Raw genomic sequence first — 19,789 nt, 5'->3', positions numbered from 1 at the left:
TAAGGCTAGCCCAGGGACTGGCCCTAGTCCTAGTCCTAATCCTAGACCTAAACCTAACCTTTGCCCTAATCCTAACAAAAGCATTTTCACCTATCAGTGCAAGACCTATTTCTTCGACAGTTGTAGTGTTTCTTATTTTTGAGGTCTTTCAACTGTAACCGTAACCCTAACCCAAGCCCTAACCTTAGCCCTAATCCTAGCCCTAACCCTAACAAAAACATTTTCACACAGCAGCACAAGACCTGTCTTTGACAGTGCTAGTGTTTCTGTTTTTGGAGGTCTTTCAACTCTAACCCTAGCCCTAACCCTAAACTTAACTCTAGCCCTAACCCTAACCCTAGCCCTAGCCTTAACCCCAACCCTAGCCCTAGCTTTGGCCCTAGCCCTCATCCTAGCCCTAATCCTAGCCCAAACCCTAACCCTAGCCTTGCCCTAACCCTAACCCTAACAAAAACATTTTCACCGATCAGCGCAAGACCTATTTCTTAATGAAATAGATTGTCTTTGACAGTGCTAGTGTTTCTGTTTTTGGAGGTCTTTCAACCCTAACCCTAACCTTAGCTCTAGCACTAGTACTAGCCCTAGCCGAAACCCTAACCTTAGCCCTAACCCTATCCTTCCCATAACCCTAACCCTAACCAAAGCATTTTCACCTATCAGGGTAAGAGCTATTTCTTACTGAAATCTAATGTCTTCGACAATGCTAGTGTTTCTGTTTTTGGAGGTCTTCCAAACTTAATCCATACCTGAACCCTAACCCTAGACTAGCCCTAACCCCAACCCCAACCCCAACCCTAGCCCTAAACCTAGCCCTAGCCCTTGCCCTAACCCTATCCCTAACCCTAAGCCTAGTCCAGGGACTGACCCTAGCCATAGCCCTAACCCTAGCCTAAACCTAACCCTTGCCCCTAACCCTAGCCTTGCCCTAGCCCTAACATTTTCACCTATCAGCGCAAGACCTATTTCTTACTGAAATCGATTGTCTTCGAAAGTGCTAGTGTTTCCATTTTTGGAGGTCTTTCAACCCTAACCCTAACCCTAGCTCTAAACCTAATCCTAGCCCTAGCCCTAAACCTAGCCTTACCCTTAACCCTAACCCTTACTCTCCCAATCCCAACCCTAACCCTAGCCTTGCCCTAACAATAATCCTAACCCATAGGGTTTTCTTAGACAATGAATACCCTGAACTGGTTTTGCCAATTCCTTCCCCTGAATTCCTTCCTACAGCACGTGGTATTAGTTGGCTGTCTCCCATCCAAGTACTAACTTAGGCAGCCCTTCGGATTCCCTCGGATAGAATATGGTGCCTCTATTGTCTAGTACTGTAACTTTAACCATAGCCTCATTTGTAGGAGTAAAGAAACAGGTTCCTTTCTATGTCTTAATAAGCACTAGCATCCACTAAATACAGCTCTTGAAGGTAATGCCGGGGAGGGATAAGGGAGTTTGCAACCAATGTTATAGACATACCATATATACTCAACTGTAAGTCAACCTCATATATGAGCCAAGGGCAGATTTGGGGGCCAAATTACATATTTTGAAATGACCTGTGGATAAGTCAGTAAAATCCAGGGACATGTAACAAAGGATGAAGCAAAGGAAAATAGTCCCAAAGAATTTACAAAATTCCTGCAGGCAATTGTTTGGGCTCACACTAAACGCTGGATAGATGAGAGAGTACAAGTGTGGCCAGTGCTTCTAGGACAAATTTCACTCTTGCCTTTCACCAGCAGACAATTCCTTTTTTAAATAAGAGTTAAAATACATCACTTACATTGACTCATGCATAAGACATCTCAGTTTTTTTGGGTCAATTTTGTGACTAAAATTTCTAGATTCATGCATGAGTATATAGAGTATGTAGCTTTTCCTTGAAACTTCATTTTTAGCTGCACATTCCTCATGGCAGACTCAAGGAGTTTCCCTCAGGAAAGGCAGAACTCCACAGAAAGCCTCTCTCCTGGACTTTAATGCCACCATTTGTGAAGTGTTTAATCTGGCACAGGAAAACCTTATAATTTGATCTAGTCAAAAGATGTAAACATGGCCTTAACATGAAGCATTTGCTTTTTCTTTGTTGGCTAGAGAGAGATCACCATGGATCCGCGCCCAAATTCTATTTATTGGCTTGTGTTTGAAAGCATGCCAGCTCCCAGCTTTTGCCAAGCAAAAGGGGAGCCTTTCTTTGTTCCCAGCCATTCCTCCGAAGATAGACATGAATGAATGGAAAATGTGGATTCAGGAGCCACAGCACAATGCATTCTTTTCAAAATCATTGTCCCCTTACTAGTGATGGCAGGAGATGACCTGAAAATCCCCCTGCCCTTACAAACAGCAGAAACCAAAGGGAAATGGGTGTACATATACAGAGCCCCTTCAACTAATGGCGTTTTGCACAATGGTAGAAGAGAGATGGTCCTACATTGCAAAATATCTCCTCCTCACCACCAGTACATTAGCAGCACTCCAAATGGAGTTTGGGATACAGCTTTCTGGTAGCGTAAGAGCCTTTAACACTGTGGCACTTACATTACTGAAAAGGGAAAAAAGGAAAACCTGTAGTAAGGAAAGCTAGTGGCATAGAGGCTTGAGTTTTGGACTAAGACCCTGAAGGGCAGGGTTCAGTTCCTAGCTTGGCCATGAAACTCACTGGGTGACCTTGGGTAAGACATATACTTTCAGCCTCAGGGGAAGGCAATGGTAAACCACCTCTGAACAAATGATGCCAAGAAAACCCTTGCCTTAGGGTTGCCATAAAACAGAAACAACTTGAAGACACACAACAATAGCAAGTGTGTTAAATATAACATAGCTACTTCAATGCTTGGTTAGTAAATCAAAGCATGAGTCTAGCATTGTCAAAAGCACAAGTGCTCAGCTTGTTATTTATGGAGTCCAGCAGAAAGGACAACCTAGTTCCTCGAGGCCAAAAGGACTGAGTCTTTGTGTGCAACCAATCAGGCCTGAAAGCTGCCTACAGGAAAAGGGAAGTAGACTCTTTGGCCTGTTACACTGAAGAGTTCTGCATGATAAATTCAAAATTTTCCTGAGTAGCTACTGTGTCTTTCCAGTAACAGGTCATAATCCAAAAATCCACATTCTATGTTCCAACAGTAGAATCGTTCCAAATTGTAGACGATAGCAACTATCTAACATTGCTAGACAATAGGAAGGCTTGGAAAAATTTTAGAAGATGGTTTCCATCCCCACCTTGGAATGATTTTTACTTTTTCCTAGACTATGGCGGGTTACAGACCGCCTGTTTGGGGCGGGATGCACCCACCCCTTTCCCCGGAGTATCCGGGCCTCAGTGGCTAGACTGGCAGCCACTGAGGCCCCGATCCGCCGCTTTCCAGGCTGCGGGGAAGCGGCAAAAGGCTGCTTCCCCGCAGCCTGGAAATGGGTGTCATTGGGTTCCAAGCCCCAAGGACACCCGTTGCTGGGGGGAGGAGGAGAAAGGGGACGCTTGGCCCCTTTCTCCTTTGGTCCGCTGGGCACAGCCGTGTGAAGGCTGCACCCAGCGGACCAAACCAGGAAGGAGCTCCGAAATGGAGCTCCTTCCTGCTCCGCGCTAAGGGCGCACTAAGCGCTCTGGCGCGGAGCGAAGACGTCACATCTGCGCCACCCCATATAGAGGCAGCGCGGTCGTGATGGCCGCCACCATTTTGTGCACACGGAGCGCGCACTAGGGTTAGGGGGGTGCGGAAGCACCGCCCCTTTCTAACCCTAGTACGCGCTCCGCGCGTACTTTCCTGCCCGTTTGTAATGGGCCTATAAAAACTTTAATTTTAGAATTATGATTATATTTTAAGAAAAGATGGCTGATTTCATAATTTGATGTTGGAAAGTAACCTTTCAAAATGTTGCTCGATACAGAACCTCAGGTGTTTAATCCCAATGGCCCTTTCACACTACAGAATTATAGCACATTGACTCCACTTTAACTACCATGGTTAAATCCTACAGAATCCTGGGATTTGTAGTTTGGTCAGAGGAACCAGAGGAATCCCTCTGGCTGAGGATTCTATGGGCCCTTCCATAAACTACAAATCCCTTCCATAAACTACAAATTTAAAGTATATTGCTATGGCTGTTAAAGTGGGATCATAGTGCTTTGACTGTGCAATGTAAAAAAGCTTCAGGGATGCTGTCTGGGGGTACATCTACACTGTAGAAATAATATGGTTTGACACCACTTTAAGGGCTGCAGCTCCAATCCTATGGAATCCTGGGATTTAGTTTTACAAGGTCTTTAGCTTTCTCTGCTAAAGAGTACTGGTGCCTCACAAACCTACAAATCCCAGGTTTCTGTAGGATGGAGCCATGACAGTTAAAGTGGTGTCAAACTGCATTATTTCTACAGTGTAGATGCATTCTGGGGTTCTGCGGAGCACATCCCTCCAGCAAGGCCTTTGCACACTGCAGCCTCTGATTCCTTGCTGCTTGTCTGATTTACATTGCTTCAGCTTCTGCAGCATAGAAAAGACACTGGTCTATGTTTAGAAACCACAACAAATTACGAAATAAACTGATAATGCAAAAGAGAGTCAATCTGGGCAAATCTTCATCTGTCCTTGGAGATGATACAAATGAATTACCACAAGCAGAAATTTCTAGTAGTGGCAGCTCAAAAAATGAGACCAGTTAGACAAAGTTTCTTATAGGGATTTTTGTATTCGATAAGCCTGGGGGTTCCCCATTTTTTCTCAGCCCAAAAATGAGTGTTCTTTGAGTCCACTTGCCACTGTGGCAAAATAGAAAACTACTTAGTTTTATTTTGATGTTCATGGTTACTTCTGTTTTCAATTGTAATCCTTTCTTTGATTCTCATAAACTGTCAAAACAAAGATTCCTTTGAGCTCAGCAGCCTGTATTCAATTTGCAACAAAAATTAAAAACATGTAAAGTAAATTCAGTTAGAAAAGGTGTAATTATTTCCCAAATAAATTAAGGTTTTAAATTTAATGTATGCTAAATGCAATAATTTTGAGGGAATCAGACCACACATAAGATTTAGTCTTCCTGAAATAAGAAAGTGATTTTAGATCTGTTAAGATGCACTGAAAAAAGTACTGAATACTTTTCCAGCATTTTTTCCTCCTCCAGGGAATGGGGATGGTTCCAAAAGTTTTGGAAATTTTATATCTGTAAACATCTGTGGTGATCAAGTTTCTGTGCCTTCCTTTCAAAGGAAGATAAGAAGGCAGTGACAATACATTCGGGCCAATTCAAAGGATATAAATTTAACAAAAATTCAGTTATGTTAAATAAGGGAAGCAGAGCCAGCATTGGGTATGGTTTGAGTGTTGCACTACAACAATTTCCTGTTTGGCCACTGGGTGACCTTTGGCAAGTCACACTCTCTCAGCCTCAGGCGAAAGCAATGGCAAACCTCCTCTGAACAAATCTTGCCAGAAAAACGCCATGGGAGATTTGTCTTGGGGTTGCCATAAGTTGGAACAAACTTGGAGGCACACAATAATAACCACAAACAGCATCACAACTGCCTTTTTAAGGGGAAAAAAGTACTGCAGGAAAACTCTGTTTCTGCATCTCACTCCTTCTTCTAAAAAAAGATCAAAATGAAAAAGGATACTCAGAGGCCAAGATTGTCCATCCTCGTGCTATTACAAACAGCAGAAACCAAAGGGAAATGGGTGTGCACATACAGAGCCCCTTCAACTAATGGTGTTTTGCACAAAGCTAGCAGAGAGATGTTAAGCTGGTCTGGAGAGTGGAAGGGACATTATACTACAGTATCTGCATTTCATTTAAGAGTTGGGAGCAGAGGCATTTGCAAAAGCTTCAGCCTCTCTGCTTGAGGAACACCCTCATATCTTGGAAATGCTGTTTGCACAACTTCCAGAACTAACCATAATGGCTGGGGAATTCCAAGAGTTGTAATCTTAAAAAGCCACTTTCCCAAGTTCTGAATACTCCCTCCTTTAGTTTGGGATGTGCATTCTAAGTCAAATAAATGTCCACTAAGTAATTCACTAGCATTAACTGCATCTCCCTTAATGGTCGAGACCCTCTTCCCCTTTTTCGCTCACAAACATAAGACATGATGTTTGCTAGGTTCAGATACAGACTTGTTAGCATTCCCCGGGTCATTTCACACCTCTCACTTGGCTGTTGTTGTTTTTTTCCAGAGAGCAGCCTGGCATCAACAACAGGTTTCCAAAACATAGGCACAACTGTATCAAACAGGCAGCGTAACTAGTTTCTTAGCAACATCAAGAGCAGATTGCCAGGACCAGCTGTGATCCTTGTATTAAGCAGCAACACTAACCAATACAGGCCTGAAGCTTCTTTGAACCTCCAAAATAGTTTCCAGCCATTTGCTCAGGCAGTGGCAGCTACATTTGGGGTCATGAGTGTGTCAGATGAATGAGGTTTACAGCCTTTGCTGATCATAAATCTGGAAAGCGTACAGAAAAGGGCAGCTAAAAACAACCAGTGGGAATAACATTCCCTTCAAGGGAGAAGTGGGGGGGGGGGGGAGAAAAAGCATGTGTGCAAAAACTAGAACTATTCACCTCCAGTTCAACTAACAATGCTGGGAAACTAGTCTTTCCAAATTAAGAAATGTATTGAAAAATTCTGCTTCTCATATATGATAAGGCATAACAACCCAAGGAGGGTAGGATAATTCCATGAGGAAGGAACAACCAGATCTAAAACAGAGATCTGCAATATCCTATAGTCTCTTTGTTGCCCTCCCAGGGACTGTAGGGTCACTGGCTTAAATTTGATGCCATTGAAGCTAAGTGGCAACAACTTCACAACCAAGAGAACTTTATATAGTGTGTATTTACTGTAAAGATTCCCCCACCATATACTTTGGTGATGAGCACTTTTATTTTTTAAAAGAAATAATTATTCATCCCTTCTCCCATGAAGTTGTGTCTTCAAGTGCTTAACAAAAGGATAGCTGAAAAAACCATAATGTTCCAAGCTGGTCTGTATCTGAAAGATCAAGTACTAGAAGAGGCAAGGCCTGGGATGGTATCATTTTCACACCCTGCACCTGAGCTTCCCGCAGGCATTGCTGACGGAAACATACCTTGTTCCAAGCAGGTCTTTCATTTACTCTTCTGCAGCCAGTTCTATACAGCTGCTACTGTGTGGAAGAGACCCACAACAGACTCTTGGAACATCACACTGTAAAGATAAGCCTTGTTTCTGCAAATGGGCCAGTAACAAAGTATTCCTAGAGCTGGAATTTTATGCATGCTTGCTGGGGTAAGGCCTATTAAAGGCAAAGAGGCTGTTGAGTAAACATGCATGGGATCAAGCTACGGGTTGAGTAATGCCATTCTAACTACCATCTCATGGTAATAAAAAAGGATGAAGTGAAGGTTTAAGAGAAACTGTATCACTTGGATTTTTGATAATCTAAAAGATGCACTCAGTCCATGTTATGATGGTATGCAACTGTCTGGTGCCTTACAATGAAACAGTACAGCCACCAACCAGGCATTCATTGACTATCAGGATCAGGAAGGTTTTGGAGCCCAGGTGTTTGCCAAGAAACCAACGACACATCAAGAAACCAGAACATGTATATCGATACAGTATTTATTCACTTTCCCCCTCCAAGTTGGACGGATTTGGTTAACAGATGGGCTCCTCCTGTCGGCCACAGAACAATCAGGTCGGTATACACACTGGACTAAACGCAAGGGGAAGCTGGGGAGCACATGAGTGGCAGCATTATCCGGCTCCTTCACATAGCAAAGAGAATGAGGAATGCGACCATTAAGCAGAAGAGCCCCATGGCTTCAGAGAGGGCAAAACCCAGGATGGCGTAGGAGAAGAGCTGTTGCTTCAGGGAGGGGTTTCTGCAAGGGAAAGAGACAGAGATGGAGATGCAGAAACCAGTAAATAAAAAATAGTTGGTTTAAGGTCTCATTTCAGTCCCAGCCTCTTTTCAGTTATGGAGCAATGGGGACTGCTGAGCTGAGCATCCTTCTGAGCTGATTCTTTTAATGGTAGGGGAAAGCAAAAGGCTAGCTGCGTGGTACAGCCATTATGTTCACTGACTAGCTTGTTAAGCATGGGTACGAACTGCATAGCCAGATAGATGTTGTTGGACTGCAAGTCCCAGCAGTCCTAGGCAGCATGCTAAGAGATACAGATCAACAACATCTGGAGGGCTGCACCATTCCCACCCTTGTCATAAAGAGCTGGCTAGAGTTGGCTCTCTAACAGCATCCTTTATTCTTTATGGCTGCTCCCACCCTCGCCTTAGAGGGAAAGGGGAGGTAGGCACAGGTCCACCAGGCCTAGCCCCCCGAGACAGATGAAAGGCCCTCCCTTCATCTTAAATGCTACTACGGCCTTGGTGGGACAGAAAAACTGGCAGTATCAACTGGACTTGATCCCCTTCTGCACTGCCATTTCATTCTCCTTTTGTGTCTTGTTTTTTTTAAAAAAATTATTATTATTACTATATTCTCGCCCTTCTCCCAAGATTGGGACTTTGGGAGGCTTACAATAATACAATTAAAAACATATAAAAATAGTACATGTCAGCGGAAGGCCATCAAAGAAGGGACCATTCTGATCTCCCTGGGCAGGGAGTTCCAAAGTCTAGGGGCAGCCATGGAAAAGGCCCTCTCTCATGTCTCCACCAACTGTGCTTGTGATAGTGGTGGGATGACGAGAAGGGCCTCCTCTGAGGATCTCAGAGCTCAGGCTGACTTGTATACGGAGATACAGTCTGCCAAACAGCCTGGACCTAAGCCATATAGGACTTTATAGGTCATCACTAGCACTTTGAATTGTGTTTGGAAGCAAACTGGCAGCTAGTGAAGCTGTTTCGACAGGGGCATTGTATTATCTATATAACCAGCTGGCGTCTTTGGACTAGCTGAAGTTTCAGGACATTCTACACAAGGGAGCCCAAAGTAGAGTGTGCTACATTAGTCCAAATGGGATGTAACCAAGGCATGTACCACTGAGGCCAGATCTGGCATCTTAAGCAACTGGCGCAATTGGCACACAGGTTTTAAATATGCAAAAGCACTCCTGGTCACTACAGAGATCTGGACCTCCAGGTTCAAAGGCGAGTCCAGGAGTACCCCCAAACTATGAACCTGAGTCTTCAGGGGGAGTGTGACCCCATCTAACACAGGCTGGATCCCTATTCCCTGATCTGCCTTCTGACTCACCAGAAGTACCTCTGTTTTATCTGGATTAAATTTCAACTTGTTTGCCCTCATCCAGCCCATTACTGATGACAGATACTGGTTTAGGACCAAGACAGCCTCCTTGGATTGAGCTGGAAAGGAGTAGTAGAGTTGAGTGTCATTGGCATATTGATGACACCGGACCCCAAAACTCTGGACAACCTCTCTCAAGAGGTCTAGCTGAACTAACAGAGACACGCCCTGTCTAGTTCTCTGCACAGGTCATCCACCAAAGCAACCAAAGCTGTTCCTGTTCAACAGCTAGGCCTGAAACCAGATTGAAATGGATCATAATCCGTTTCATCCAGAAACCCCTGGAGTTGGGAAGCTACCACACCTTCCAAGTTTTTAGATTGTAAGCTTGAAGGCAAAAAACTGTCAAGTCTGTAAGACGTTCTGAGAGCCTTTGTGGGATATAAACACTCTAAATGAATAAGTAAATAATATCTAAATTAAATTCAACAGTGGTTCTACAAGGCATTCAGTATAAAAGTTACATTATCAGAGATTAACCAATTTTATGGCCCAATAATGTTTACTCAGAAGGAAATCCTATTCATTAAAGAGCCAGTGTGATGTAGTGTTCTGAGTATTGGATTGCAACTCTGGGAGACCAGGGTTTGAATCCCATTCAACTATGCAACCCACTGAATTGCATTAGGCAAATCCCAATTTCTCAGCCAAAGGCAAAACCCCTATGGACAAATCTTGCCAAGAAAATCCTTGATAGAATTGCTTTAGGGTCAATATAAATAAAAATGACTTGAAGGCACACAACAATAAAGTTCCGCTGCAATACAGTGTGCCTTCACCAACTACAGACTTGCCTTCTGTGGATCTGAGCTTCCATGGACTGCAAGCCCTGGCTTTTTAAATGGGTGTGTGCACATGCGTGCACGGTCATTGCAAACAATGGGATTTGAGCATTTGTGTTTTTTCCTATCTGGGGGGGGGGGGGGGGGGCCAAAACGGATCCCCTGCAGATAGCAAGGGACTACTGTATTAATTAGTTCCTTTCCTTTGTAGCTTTTGCCTACTACTACTTTCTATTCATGGTGTTAGTGATGAATAATCCTTTAATTAGTTCCTTTTCCCTACAGGAAGGTTAAATGATTGGCTTCCTCTCATGACTTAATTACACAGTGAAAGAGAAGAAGACAGAGGAGCCACTAATCTAACTCTCACATACCCAAGAAAAGTAAATGAATAATGGGAATGAGAATAAAATCAGTACTCCTATAGCTACAATGAAAAAGAAGGAATTAAAGTAGGTGAATCATGCAGCCTTCCCAATGCTGTTGTACTGCAATTGGCATTAGTCCTAGCCTCCTGGAAAGCCACATAATTCCCACCCCCGGGCTAGAGGCATTTACTACAAGAATGAAGTTTCTAATTAAAATCCCAGAAGCTCTGAGAAATTCTCAATACGTCTTTTTTTAAGGGATGAGGATTAATACTGATATCTCCAATGTGATATGAAGGGATGTGAAATGGGAATCACAAATCATATCTTTAAAAAATAGGTTAATGACTGCAAACAATGTTTGAGGGATTCTTTTGCTCACAGTTATTTGAAGCTCAATCAACTTTTCAAGATCACACTAATATTTTTTTAATATTATCAAGCTGTGGATGCTTGAATCTGTGGATAAAGAATCTATGGATATGAAGGGCTGACTGTATTGATTTGCCATAGAAATCCAGATGACTGGCTATTTCCATAAGCACTTGAAAGCACCCCAGTAAGCTATTGATTTATAGACAACACATCTTAACAAACAGAGGTATCTGAGAAGTCAAGATGCATCACTACCTGCCTATCACATTTGGGCAGAGTTGCTCTTTCCCTTGCTTTTGCACTTCTGATAGACAGAACATAAATCTAGCCTGCTGTGACACAAGTTGACTGTTGAGGAATGTGCCAGCCTGCCAACTTCAAACCCAGTATCTGATCTTGTCCACATTAGTGGATGACTCTTCTCCACTGCTTAACAAGTCTACATACCTGGCATAGCCGATGATGAGACTGCCAAACACAGTCCCAATGCCAGCACCGGAACCAGCTACACCTACAGTGGCAGCGCCAGCACCGATAAACTTAGCGGCAGTATCAATGTCTCTGGAAACCGAACTGGTTTGGAATTCCCGGCGCAAAACTGGCAGGAGTGCATTCTGAGCAGCAGCGATGGAACGGGACTGCCAGGAACGAAGAAAAAAAGGGAAGAATTGGGGAGAGAAGAAGGGTTGCAACACAAAGTTACTAGATACAGCTTCTGTGACAGCCAGCACTTCACAGCACTACCAGTAACCATTAACCATCCCAGCTGCTGATACATGGTATTGCTGCATTGCATTCTACTGCCAGAGTCCAAACCAATGTTTTTTTCCCCATCCCTGTTCTAGAGAACCGTGGGCTTGCTTTATTGCATCAATAATCCAATTACACATTTCCTCAAGAACATAGAAAGGAACAGCCTGCTCAATGCTGTCCATCAGTCCTGCAGAGGCATAGAGGAGTAGTGCAAGCAAACCACAAGGAGGCTTGGGCACACTATAAAGTACCATCCGTCTGTGCAAAACAAGAGCAAAGCACCATAGATTACACTACAAAGACCACATGTATGGGTTCCCCAAAAGAGCCAGTATACTCCTGTGGTTAGCACACCTGGCGCATCTGTGCCCCTCCAGATACTGCTGGACTGCAGGTCCTCACCTCAGCTAGCTCTGATGAGAATTGCGGTTCAACAATGTAAATCAGGACAGCTAGATTTAGATCTGATTTCCACCATGAAATGCATTGGATGACCTTGGGAAGCCATCTCTCAGCCTAACCTACCTCCCCAGGTTGTTGTGTGAGAACAAAATTGGGGAGAAGGAAAAACCACATTGCTTTGCTTCTCTGGAAAAGTGGGAGAAAATGGAATTAACTAACAAGGCATATATGTGGAAAGTGTTCCTTGAAACTAGGAAAGGCGGGGGGGGGGGGGGGTCTCCCCAACCAAAAATATAAATTTAGAAAATTAAATAAATTCTTTCCTTTTTTTTTCCCCCCCCCCCCACTATTAATTTATTGCTATTTCAAGATCAAATGGGATAACCCTATATAAGCTAGTCTAAGTGTCTTTGAGGTAAGGCAGTAACAAGTGTGTTATTATATGTCTACATGTAATTGGAGGGGTGGGGGGAGAGGGAATTTAACAGTCCCTGGGCTGGTACCTGAGTTTTGTAGTTCCACAAAGTCATCCCTATAGTATTATGATGCCCCCTAGTGACTCAATGCAATGAAAAGACATAAATCACAAGTAAGGCAGACTGTGGGTACATGCAGAATTCACGCAGCCCAGCAGTGCCAGCTCTTTCAGAAACAATCTTGCATTAATAATAATAATAATTTTTATTTATATCCCGCCTCTTCCAAGGATCGAAGCGGGATTATATCATTAAAATAATACAGTACAATCCAAACAATCAATAAAATACTAATACTGAATTACACATCCCGATTAGTTCCTTCAAATATCCAATCGTCAAATCATTATAACCATCATAGTCAGGGTGGAGCCTTAAACATAGTCTCTATACAAAATCCGGTGGATAAGCCCACCGGAAGAGATCTATCTTAAGTGCCTTCTTAAAGGCATCTAAGGTGGTAATAAGACGGATCTCTTCCGGTAGACTATTCCGTAATTTAGGGGCTGTGGCAGTAAATGCTCTATGGGAAGTTGTGGTTAATCGAGTATTACAGTAGTCCAACAAATTCTTCCCAGATGTTCTAAGTGTGCGGGGCGGATTATGTAGGGAGAGGCGTTCCCGCAAGTAACTTGGGCCCGAGCCATGTAGGGCTTTAAAGGTAATAACCAGCACCTTGTATTGTGCCTGGAAGCTAATTGGCAGCCAGTGAAGAGATTTTAGCACTGGTGTTATGTGGTCAAACCTAGATGTACCGGTGACAAATCTGGCTGCTGCATTTTGAATCAGTTGAAGCTTCCAAACTTGGTACAAGGGTAGCCCCAAGTAGAGCACATTACAGAAATGTAAACGAGAGATTATCAGTGCATGTACCACTGCTTCAAGGTCCTTTTGGTCCAGGTAGGGACGCAGTTGGCGTATCAACCGAAGTTGGTACCAAGCACTCCTGGTCATCGCATCTACTTGAGATGACAACTGTAGCGATGAGTCCAGGAATACTTCCAAACTGCAAACTTTGTCCTTTAAGGGAAGTGTGACCCCGTCCAGGACAGATTGACAAATCTCCTTCCCCAGACTTGGGATACCTATCACAAGTACCTCAGTTTTCTCTGGATTTAACTTGAGTTTGTTTTCCCTCAACCAGCCCATTACTGACCCAAGACAGGCATGCAGAGGGGAGATGCTATCCTTAGTCACTGTAGCAGTGGGAGACATAGAGAAATAGATCTGAGTGTCATCAGCATACTGATAACACCGCGCCCCATGTCTCTGGATGATCTCACCTAGCGGCTTCATGTAAATGTTAAACAGCATGGGGGACAGAATGGCACCCTAAGGGACGCCAGACGTCAGCTCTGTTTTTGAAGAGAACCTGTCCCCCAGCATCACCATTTGGAATCTACCCGAGAGGTAGGAGTGGAACCACTGTAAAGCAGAGCCTCTGATTCCCAATTCCCTCAGGCGTTCCAGAAGGATACCATGGTCAATGGTATCGAAGGCTGCTGAGATGTCCAAGAGCACCAACAGGGTCACACTCCCCCTGTCGATACCCAGACGGAGATCATCGACTAAGTCTCCACTCTGTATCCCTCCCTAAAGCCAGTTTGAAATGGGTCCAGATAGTCGGCTTCATCCAAGACTGCTTGAAGCTGGAAGGCAACTGCCCTCTCAATCACTTTGCCCAAGAATGGTAAAAGGGAGACTGGTCTATAATTGTTTCTTACCAGGAGGTCCAGGGATGGTTTCTTTAAAAGCAGTTTAACCACTGCCAGTTTTAATTTTGATGGAAATTTCCCCTCCCTGAAAGATGTATTTATTATGGATTGCAGTAATATTGTCACTGCATCTCCACTCTGGGTGGTCAGCCATGATGGCCAAGGATCAAGAGAGCACGTCATCCTCCTTACGCTTCCAAGTAGCTTGTCCACTTCCTTGGTATTTACATACTCAAAATGATCCAGTCTAATATGGTCCACAGAGTTACTGGACATCTTTCTTACAGTTTCAATTTTAATATCCGCATCCAGATCGACTCTTACCTGAGAGATTTTATCTGCAAAAAAGTCATTAAATGTGTCACAGCAGGCTTTAGTTGTTTCCATTAAAAGGTTCAAGGTGGGAGACAGTTGAGTTAGCTCTTTAACCACGCTGAACAGCTCTGCTGAATGAGATCTTGCAGACACAACACATGCAGCATAGAACGAGTTCTTTGCTGCATCTATTGCCACTCCATAGGAATCTAAATAGTCTCTATGGCGTGTCTTGTCAGATAAGCATTGATGTTTCTGCTAGCGGTGCTCTAGTCATTGTGCAATCTGCTTCATTTTACGAAGATCTTCTGTGTACCACGTTTTTTTGTTTGAAGCGGGCTGGAAAGGACACTCAGGAGCGATACTGTCTATAGCCCTGGTAAGATCGTTATTCTAGGTATCATCCAAGGCGTCAACACAATCGCTGTTGTTCCCAACCACAAAAACCCTCTACAGCTTCCTGGAACCTTTTGGGTTCCTTCAGCCTTTGAGGGTGGACCATTCTAATAGGTCCTCCACCCCCAAGGGGGATCTGGGTAGTGACCCTGAGTCCCACCTTGACCAGAAAATGATCCGTCCATGACTACAAATTATTTCCTAGCATATATTTCATTGGAAACACCAGCAGTACAGATTGGGTTCTTTTTTTCCTTGGATAGAGCACCAAGAAACTGTATACCTGAGGCCAATTTACCTCATCCGTCCGGACCTCAGGCCTGTTCAGCATAGAGGCAGAGAGGGGCCTATATAGCAGCCGAGTACTGTCTCTCACCTGCAAAAATGAAAAACAGTCAAGCTGAAGCTGCACAACAGAGGGAAGTGCCCACTGACAAAAGGAAGCTCTTTGTAAACACATTCTAATCTTGCACAGACTACAAGTAGCGACGAATAGATCTTCACTGGAAATTGTAACACTAGGATAAAGCAGACCAGGGCTTAGCATGACCTCTGGCTGCTCCAGCCCTTGTCAGCCACCGATCGTCCCGGGAGTGCAGTGACCGGACATGGCAACTGGATGCTTTTGGCCACCCTTTTCTGGCTGGCTTTGGACTGCCTTAGCCAGCCGCAGAGCAGCTACTGGCTGAGCAGGGAGCACGTGTCAACTGTTCCCAAAGCAACCATAAGCCAAACTTTTTGGCTTATGTGTTTTGAGCCAATAGCAATAGTTCTGGTTAGCAACATGTCTTACTGTCCCATTTCTAGTCAAATAACCTGCAGAGCAAAGAGTCAAAGTAATGGTGTAGTGCTCTGAGCTGTGTTGATAACAAGTAGAATTGGTGATTAAAAAATGAAAATGAAAAAAGGAACTAGAGTAGGAGAAATAATTAACTGGACAAAAATGATTCCAACAAGGGCAAAGTTGTCCGAACCAGGGGTACCTAACTGGTGGCATACTAGCCACATCCCACTACAATTTTTCTGGTGGTCTACCTACCCATTCCAGGTGTGAATAAGAAATCATGCCCATGCTTCCTACTAGGCAGGTGTCCCTCACACATTTCCCATTTAGTGACACTTCTGATGTGGAGAGAAGAGTAGTGGAAGTGGCTAGCAGAGTCATGTAATGCTGCTTCTTTCATAGTGTCCCCCAATGGAGGAATCAGCTCAGTTTTCTGCTTCATCAAGCTTCTAGGGCAGTTTCTCAGTTGGGCACATCAGTCTGATGCTTCATCAGAAACTACTAGGGAAATTCCTCACTTGGACATTTCCAAGTTGTCAATCTGGGAGAATGGACCCCGTCCCTGAGAACTAAGTCTGATGCTCCCAGCCTGATCTTTCTCCTCTGCTTGCTCACACTCTGGGATTCACACGAGGAATACACCTTTCTCTTGTTCTGTCATTTTGTATTTGCCAGTTGTGAAGAACAGAGAATACGGTCCCTGCCCACACCAACATCTTCAACCGGTAGCCTTCAAGACGTTCTGGACTACACCTCCCAGAATCCCTCATTACTGGCCATGCTGGCTGGAGTTGAAAGTCCAAAACATCTGGAAGGCACCAGGTTGTGCAAAGGCTGGCCTAACATGGCAGGAACAACTATTATGATACAGTTATTAGTAAAGATAGCAAGATAAGACTCCCTTCCTGATAACATGACTTGCTAATAACTACTGTAATACCTAAAGGCTCTTAACCTAAAAGTTAAAAGCCTTTGGTTCTTAACTTTTTGTAGTGAAAGGATTTTTAATTCAGTATGTTATGCTTGTATATTTTTTACTGTCTTTTAAACGCATGTTTAACTGAACTCTGTTTTAACTAGCTGTAAGTCACCTTGAATTCTGTGCTGTAAGAAAGGTGTACAAAAAATAATTATTTACACAATAAATAAATAAAAATTGAATTCAAAACAAAACACAAAGTGCTTAATAAGTATGAATGGGGGAGGGGTCCTACATTATTTGCTGTAGGAACTCACATGCTGCATCTGAACTGCAGAATTAATGTAGTTTGCCACTGCTTCAATTGTCATGGCTCCATCCTACAGAATCCTGGGGTTTGTTGTGGTACCAGAGCTCTCTGACAGAGAAGGCTAAATAGCTCACAAAACTACAAATCCCAGGATTCTATAGCATTGCGCTGTAACAGTTAAAGCAGTGTCAAACTGCATTATTTCTGTAGTGCGGATGCAGCCACAGACAGGATTGGAAAATTAATGGAATGCAGGCGCAGTAGAGTAAAAATACCCATTCTGCCAGCAGGAACTTCCTGAACTGGTGCAGCTTGGTTCCATTATACCATCCCTGGCAGGTAGTAGCCAATTAAAAGTGGACTTATGAAGACACAGGGAAGAGAAGACTTTAATTCTACTGTAGTCTATTCTTTGCAGTGGAACCACCTCAGCCCCAAGAAAGAGTGTGTGAAAGGAGCTGAATAATTTCACTTAAAAGAGCACTTTCTTTTAAATGGAATGTTGGCATTATGTGCTCAGACACATAATGACAGGAAGAAGAAAGGGTGCCTAAGGGGAGTGGTGTACCAAGTGCCATCCACTCATCACAATAGGGCTCTCCAACCCACTTTTGACTTATAGCTCTATAGCAAGATGCCAAGATGTTTTCACATTATTGTTATTATTTTTTTTCACTATTGAGGAACAGAAGCTGAAACAAACAGACAAAAGAATCTGCAGCAGCTACTACAAGACAAATAATATTCCATGGTTAATAGCACAGTTATAGTTACCAAGATTATTAATGTTTAAAACCTGCTTGCCAAATAGGGCCAATAACACTAATAAGAAGTGCAATATTTTTTTTTAAAAAAAATCTAAGATGACAGATTTTAGTTACTCACAAGGGTGGGAGCAGAGATGAGCTTTGCACAGGCATACATATTCAGGGACGTTGGGGGGTGGCCAAACTCAGCAGCTGGAAAAGAACCAAACACCATGACATTAGGAGTAAGTGTCCACAGCTTCTATTGCTTGCTATCAATAGAAATCCACCACACTAGGAAGGTCTGGATGGCAGGGCTGATTCATGGAGAGCAAAATAACTGAATGCACAGCAGTAATAAACAGAACAAGGAACATAACTTAGGTGAACATGCAGGATCAAGGCACAGTGTATAACATACTGCCTACAGGGCAGAATGATGTGATTCATTGGCCACAATCAGGCTAGACAAATACCAGGTGGTCGAGGAACTTGGCCACATCTATCCCACCTACGTTGGGTGCCCAAAGATTCGGTGCTGGCTCCACCACACATGGTCCTAGTACACTCATCCCTCCATGTTTGCAGCTTTGATTATTCACAGATTTGATTAATATGTTTTCTCTAGAAATCTCAAGGTCCTTCAGTACAACTCTATGGTCAACTTTAACTAAATGTTGCACTGAAAGACCTAGAGATTCCTAGAGAGAATACTCTACTAGGCCTTTGTAGCTCCTCCAGTGCAGTTCTGTGGTCAGTGTCTGTCTGACGTTGACCACAGAGTTGCCCTGGAGGACCTAGAGATTCCTAGAGAGGTATCCTCTCAGGTAAAAACATGGTGGTTTTGTTATTTGCGGTTTCCCCATATTCACGGGGGTCTTGTGCCCCTAACCCTAGCGGATATGGAGGGACAAGTGTAAAACAAATGAGAAACCACTCAGCTGAAGGCCCTCACTTCCATTAGGAGAAATGTTACCTGCTAAACTTTACAAGGAACTGCCAGTACGGTCCTCCAGGTGTTTTGGACTTCAGCTCCCAGCATTCCTGACCAAGCTGGCTGAGGCTTCTGGGAGCTGAAGCCCAAAACGTTTAGGATGAGCGAAGTCTGTTTGTGTATTTAATCTGTATGCCACCTTTCTCCCAAGGCGGCTGACAGACAAAAGCTTGGGAACCCCTGGTGTATTAGTGCTTTGAGTGTTGGAGATGGTCAACTTGAACTAAACACTGCACTGAGTCTTGGAGAGCAGGGTTCGAATTCTAGCTGGGTGACCTTGGTCAAAAGTCACTTCAGAGAATGGCCATGAGGGGGTTAAACCTCCTCTGAACAAACCTTGCCAAGAAGACCCCAGGACAGGTGGCCATGAGCCAGAAATAACTTGAAGGCACACAAGAACATCAACTACTACTTTGCAACGACCTCCATGGCTGAGGGCAGTACGCATGCGCAAAACGCGCCAACCAGGGAGCGTGGAAAGAACCTTGAGCGCTCAGTCTCCCCCACGTGGCTAGAGAAGAACGTCAGCGAGGCAGGCCCCGCCCACCGCAGGCCCCGCCCCTACGTCCATGTCCCGTTTGACCCCCTTTTCCCTCCTTAGCTCCCTCCCGGCCCAAGGAGTCCCTTTAGCAGCATAAGGAGGGGAGAGGGCGCCCAGGCAAGGAAGCCGGCGGCTGGGCAAAGCGGAGGAAGCCACTCCGGCCGGGACTCCACACGACCCTACCTGCTGCTCGTGGGGAGAGAGGGGAGAGAAGGGCCGCCTCCCGCGCATGCGCCACCGGAAGGACGGATGACACCATCCGCCCGGAAATGGGAGAGAGAGTTGGGCGGCTAGAGCACCCCACCATTCCGAACGGGAGCGCTTTTGCGCACCACAGCGACACCTCTCGGCCGCGGCGGCGGTACTGCAGGGAAAGCCTGGCCTCAAGACAAGGTTGCTGCTGGTGGGAAAGAGAGAATGTGTGGCTTCTTTTGCGAGGCACCGGAGCCCTGGACTAGGACTCCTTGAGGCGATGGTTCGAGTCCCGGCTGGGCCATGTAAACCCATTAGGTGACCCTTGGGAAAGTCACACTCTCTCAGCCTCAGAGGATGGCTGTGGCAAAGGCAAACCTCCTCTGAAGAAGCTTGGTTCCTAAAGAGGAAGGCAAAAGCAACCCTCCTCTGAATAATAATAATCTGAAGAAGTTTGCCAAGTAGAATAAAAAAAACATAAATCAAAAATT

At 44.4% G+C, this 19,789-nt stretch overlaps 1 protein-coding gene and 1 non-coding gene across 3 annotated transcripts; both read right to left on the bottom strand.

Annotated features, from left to right (window-relative positions):
- Window positions 1–7,568: 7,568 nt before the first annotated feature.
- ATP5MC2 (ATP synthase membrane subunit c locus 2) lies at window positions 7,569–19,361 on the bottom strand. 2 transcript variants are annotated; one of them, XM_042453785.1, is made up of 5 exons: window positions 19,290–19,361; window positions 17,711–17,784; window positions 15,096–15,188; window positions 11,203–11,393; window positions 7,569–7,847 (listed from the first exon to the last, which is right to left on the bottom strand). In XM_042453785.1, exons 2-5 carry the CDS (start codon window positions 17,747–17,749, stop codon window positions 7,733–7,735), a joined length of 438 nt encoding a protein of 145 aa, XP_042309719.1. In that variant the 5' UTR covers window positions 17,750–17,784; window positions 19,290–19,361; the 3' UTR covers window positions 7,569–7,732. The 2 variants fall into 2 exon arrangements, with proteins under 2 accessions (XP_042309719.1, XP_042309720.1); XM_042453786.1 differs by having other exon boundaries at window positions 15,111–15,188.
- Window positions 9,786–9,905, bottom strand: LOC121924571. The gene has a single exon (XR_006102675.1). It is a non-coding gene; the product is annotated as a small nucleolar RNA SNORA17 (small nucleolar RNA).
- Window positions 19,362–19,789: the final 428 nt, after the last annotated feature.

Source organism: Sceloporus undulatus, chromosome 2 (assembly GCF_019175285.1).
Source record: "Sceloporus undulatus isolate JIND9_A2432 ecotype Alabama chromosome 2, SceUnd_v1.1, whole genome shotgun sequence".
Lineage (NCBI taxonomy): Eukaryota > Metazoa > Chordata > Lepidosauria > Squamata > Phrynosomatidae > Sceloporus > Sceloporus undulatus.
This window is presented reverse-complemented; position numbering and strand designations above follow the sequence as displayed.

Coding starts and splice junctions, on each gene's coding strand:
- ATP5MC2 (XM_042453785.1), bottom strand. CDS start 17,749: ATGTATGCCTGTGCAAAGCTCATCTCTGCTCCCACCCTT. Junction 11,394..15,095: donor ATGAGGTAAATTGGCCTCAG/GTATACAGTTTC, acceptor CGTTCCTGGCAG/TCCCGTTCCATCGCTGCTGC. Junction 7,848..11,202: donor CTCATCATCGGCTATGCCAG/GTATGTAGACTT, acceptor TTTCCCTTGCAG/AAACCCCTCCCTGAAGCAAC.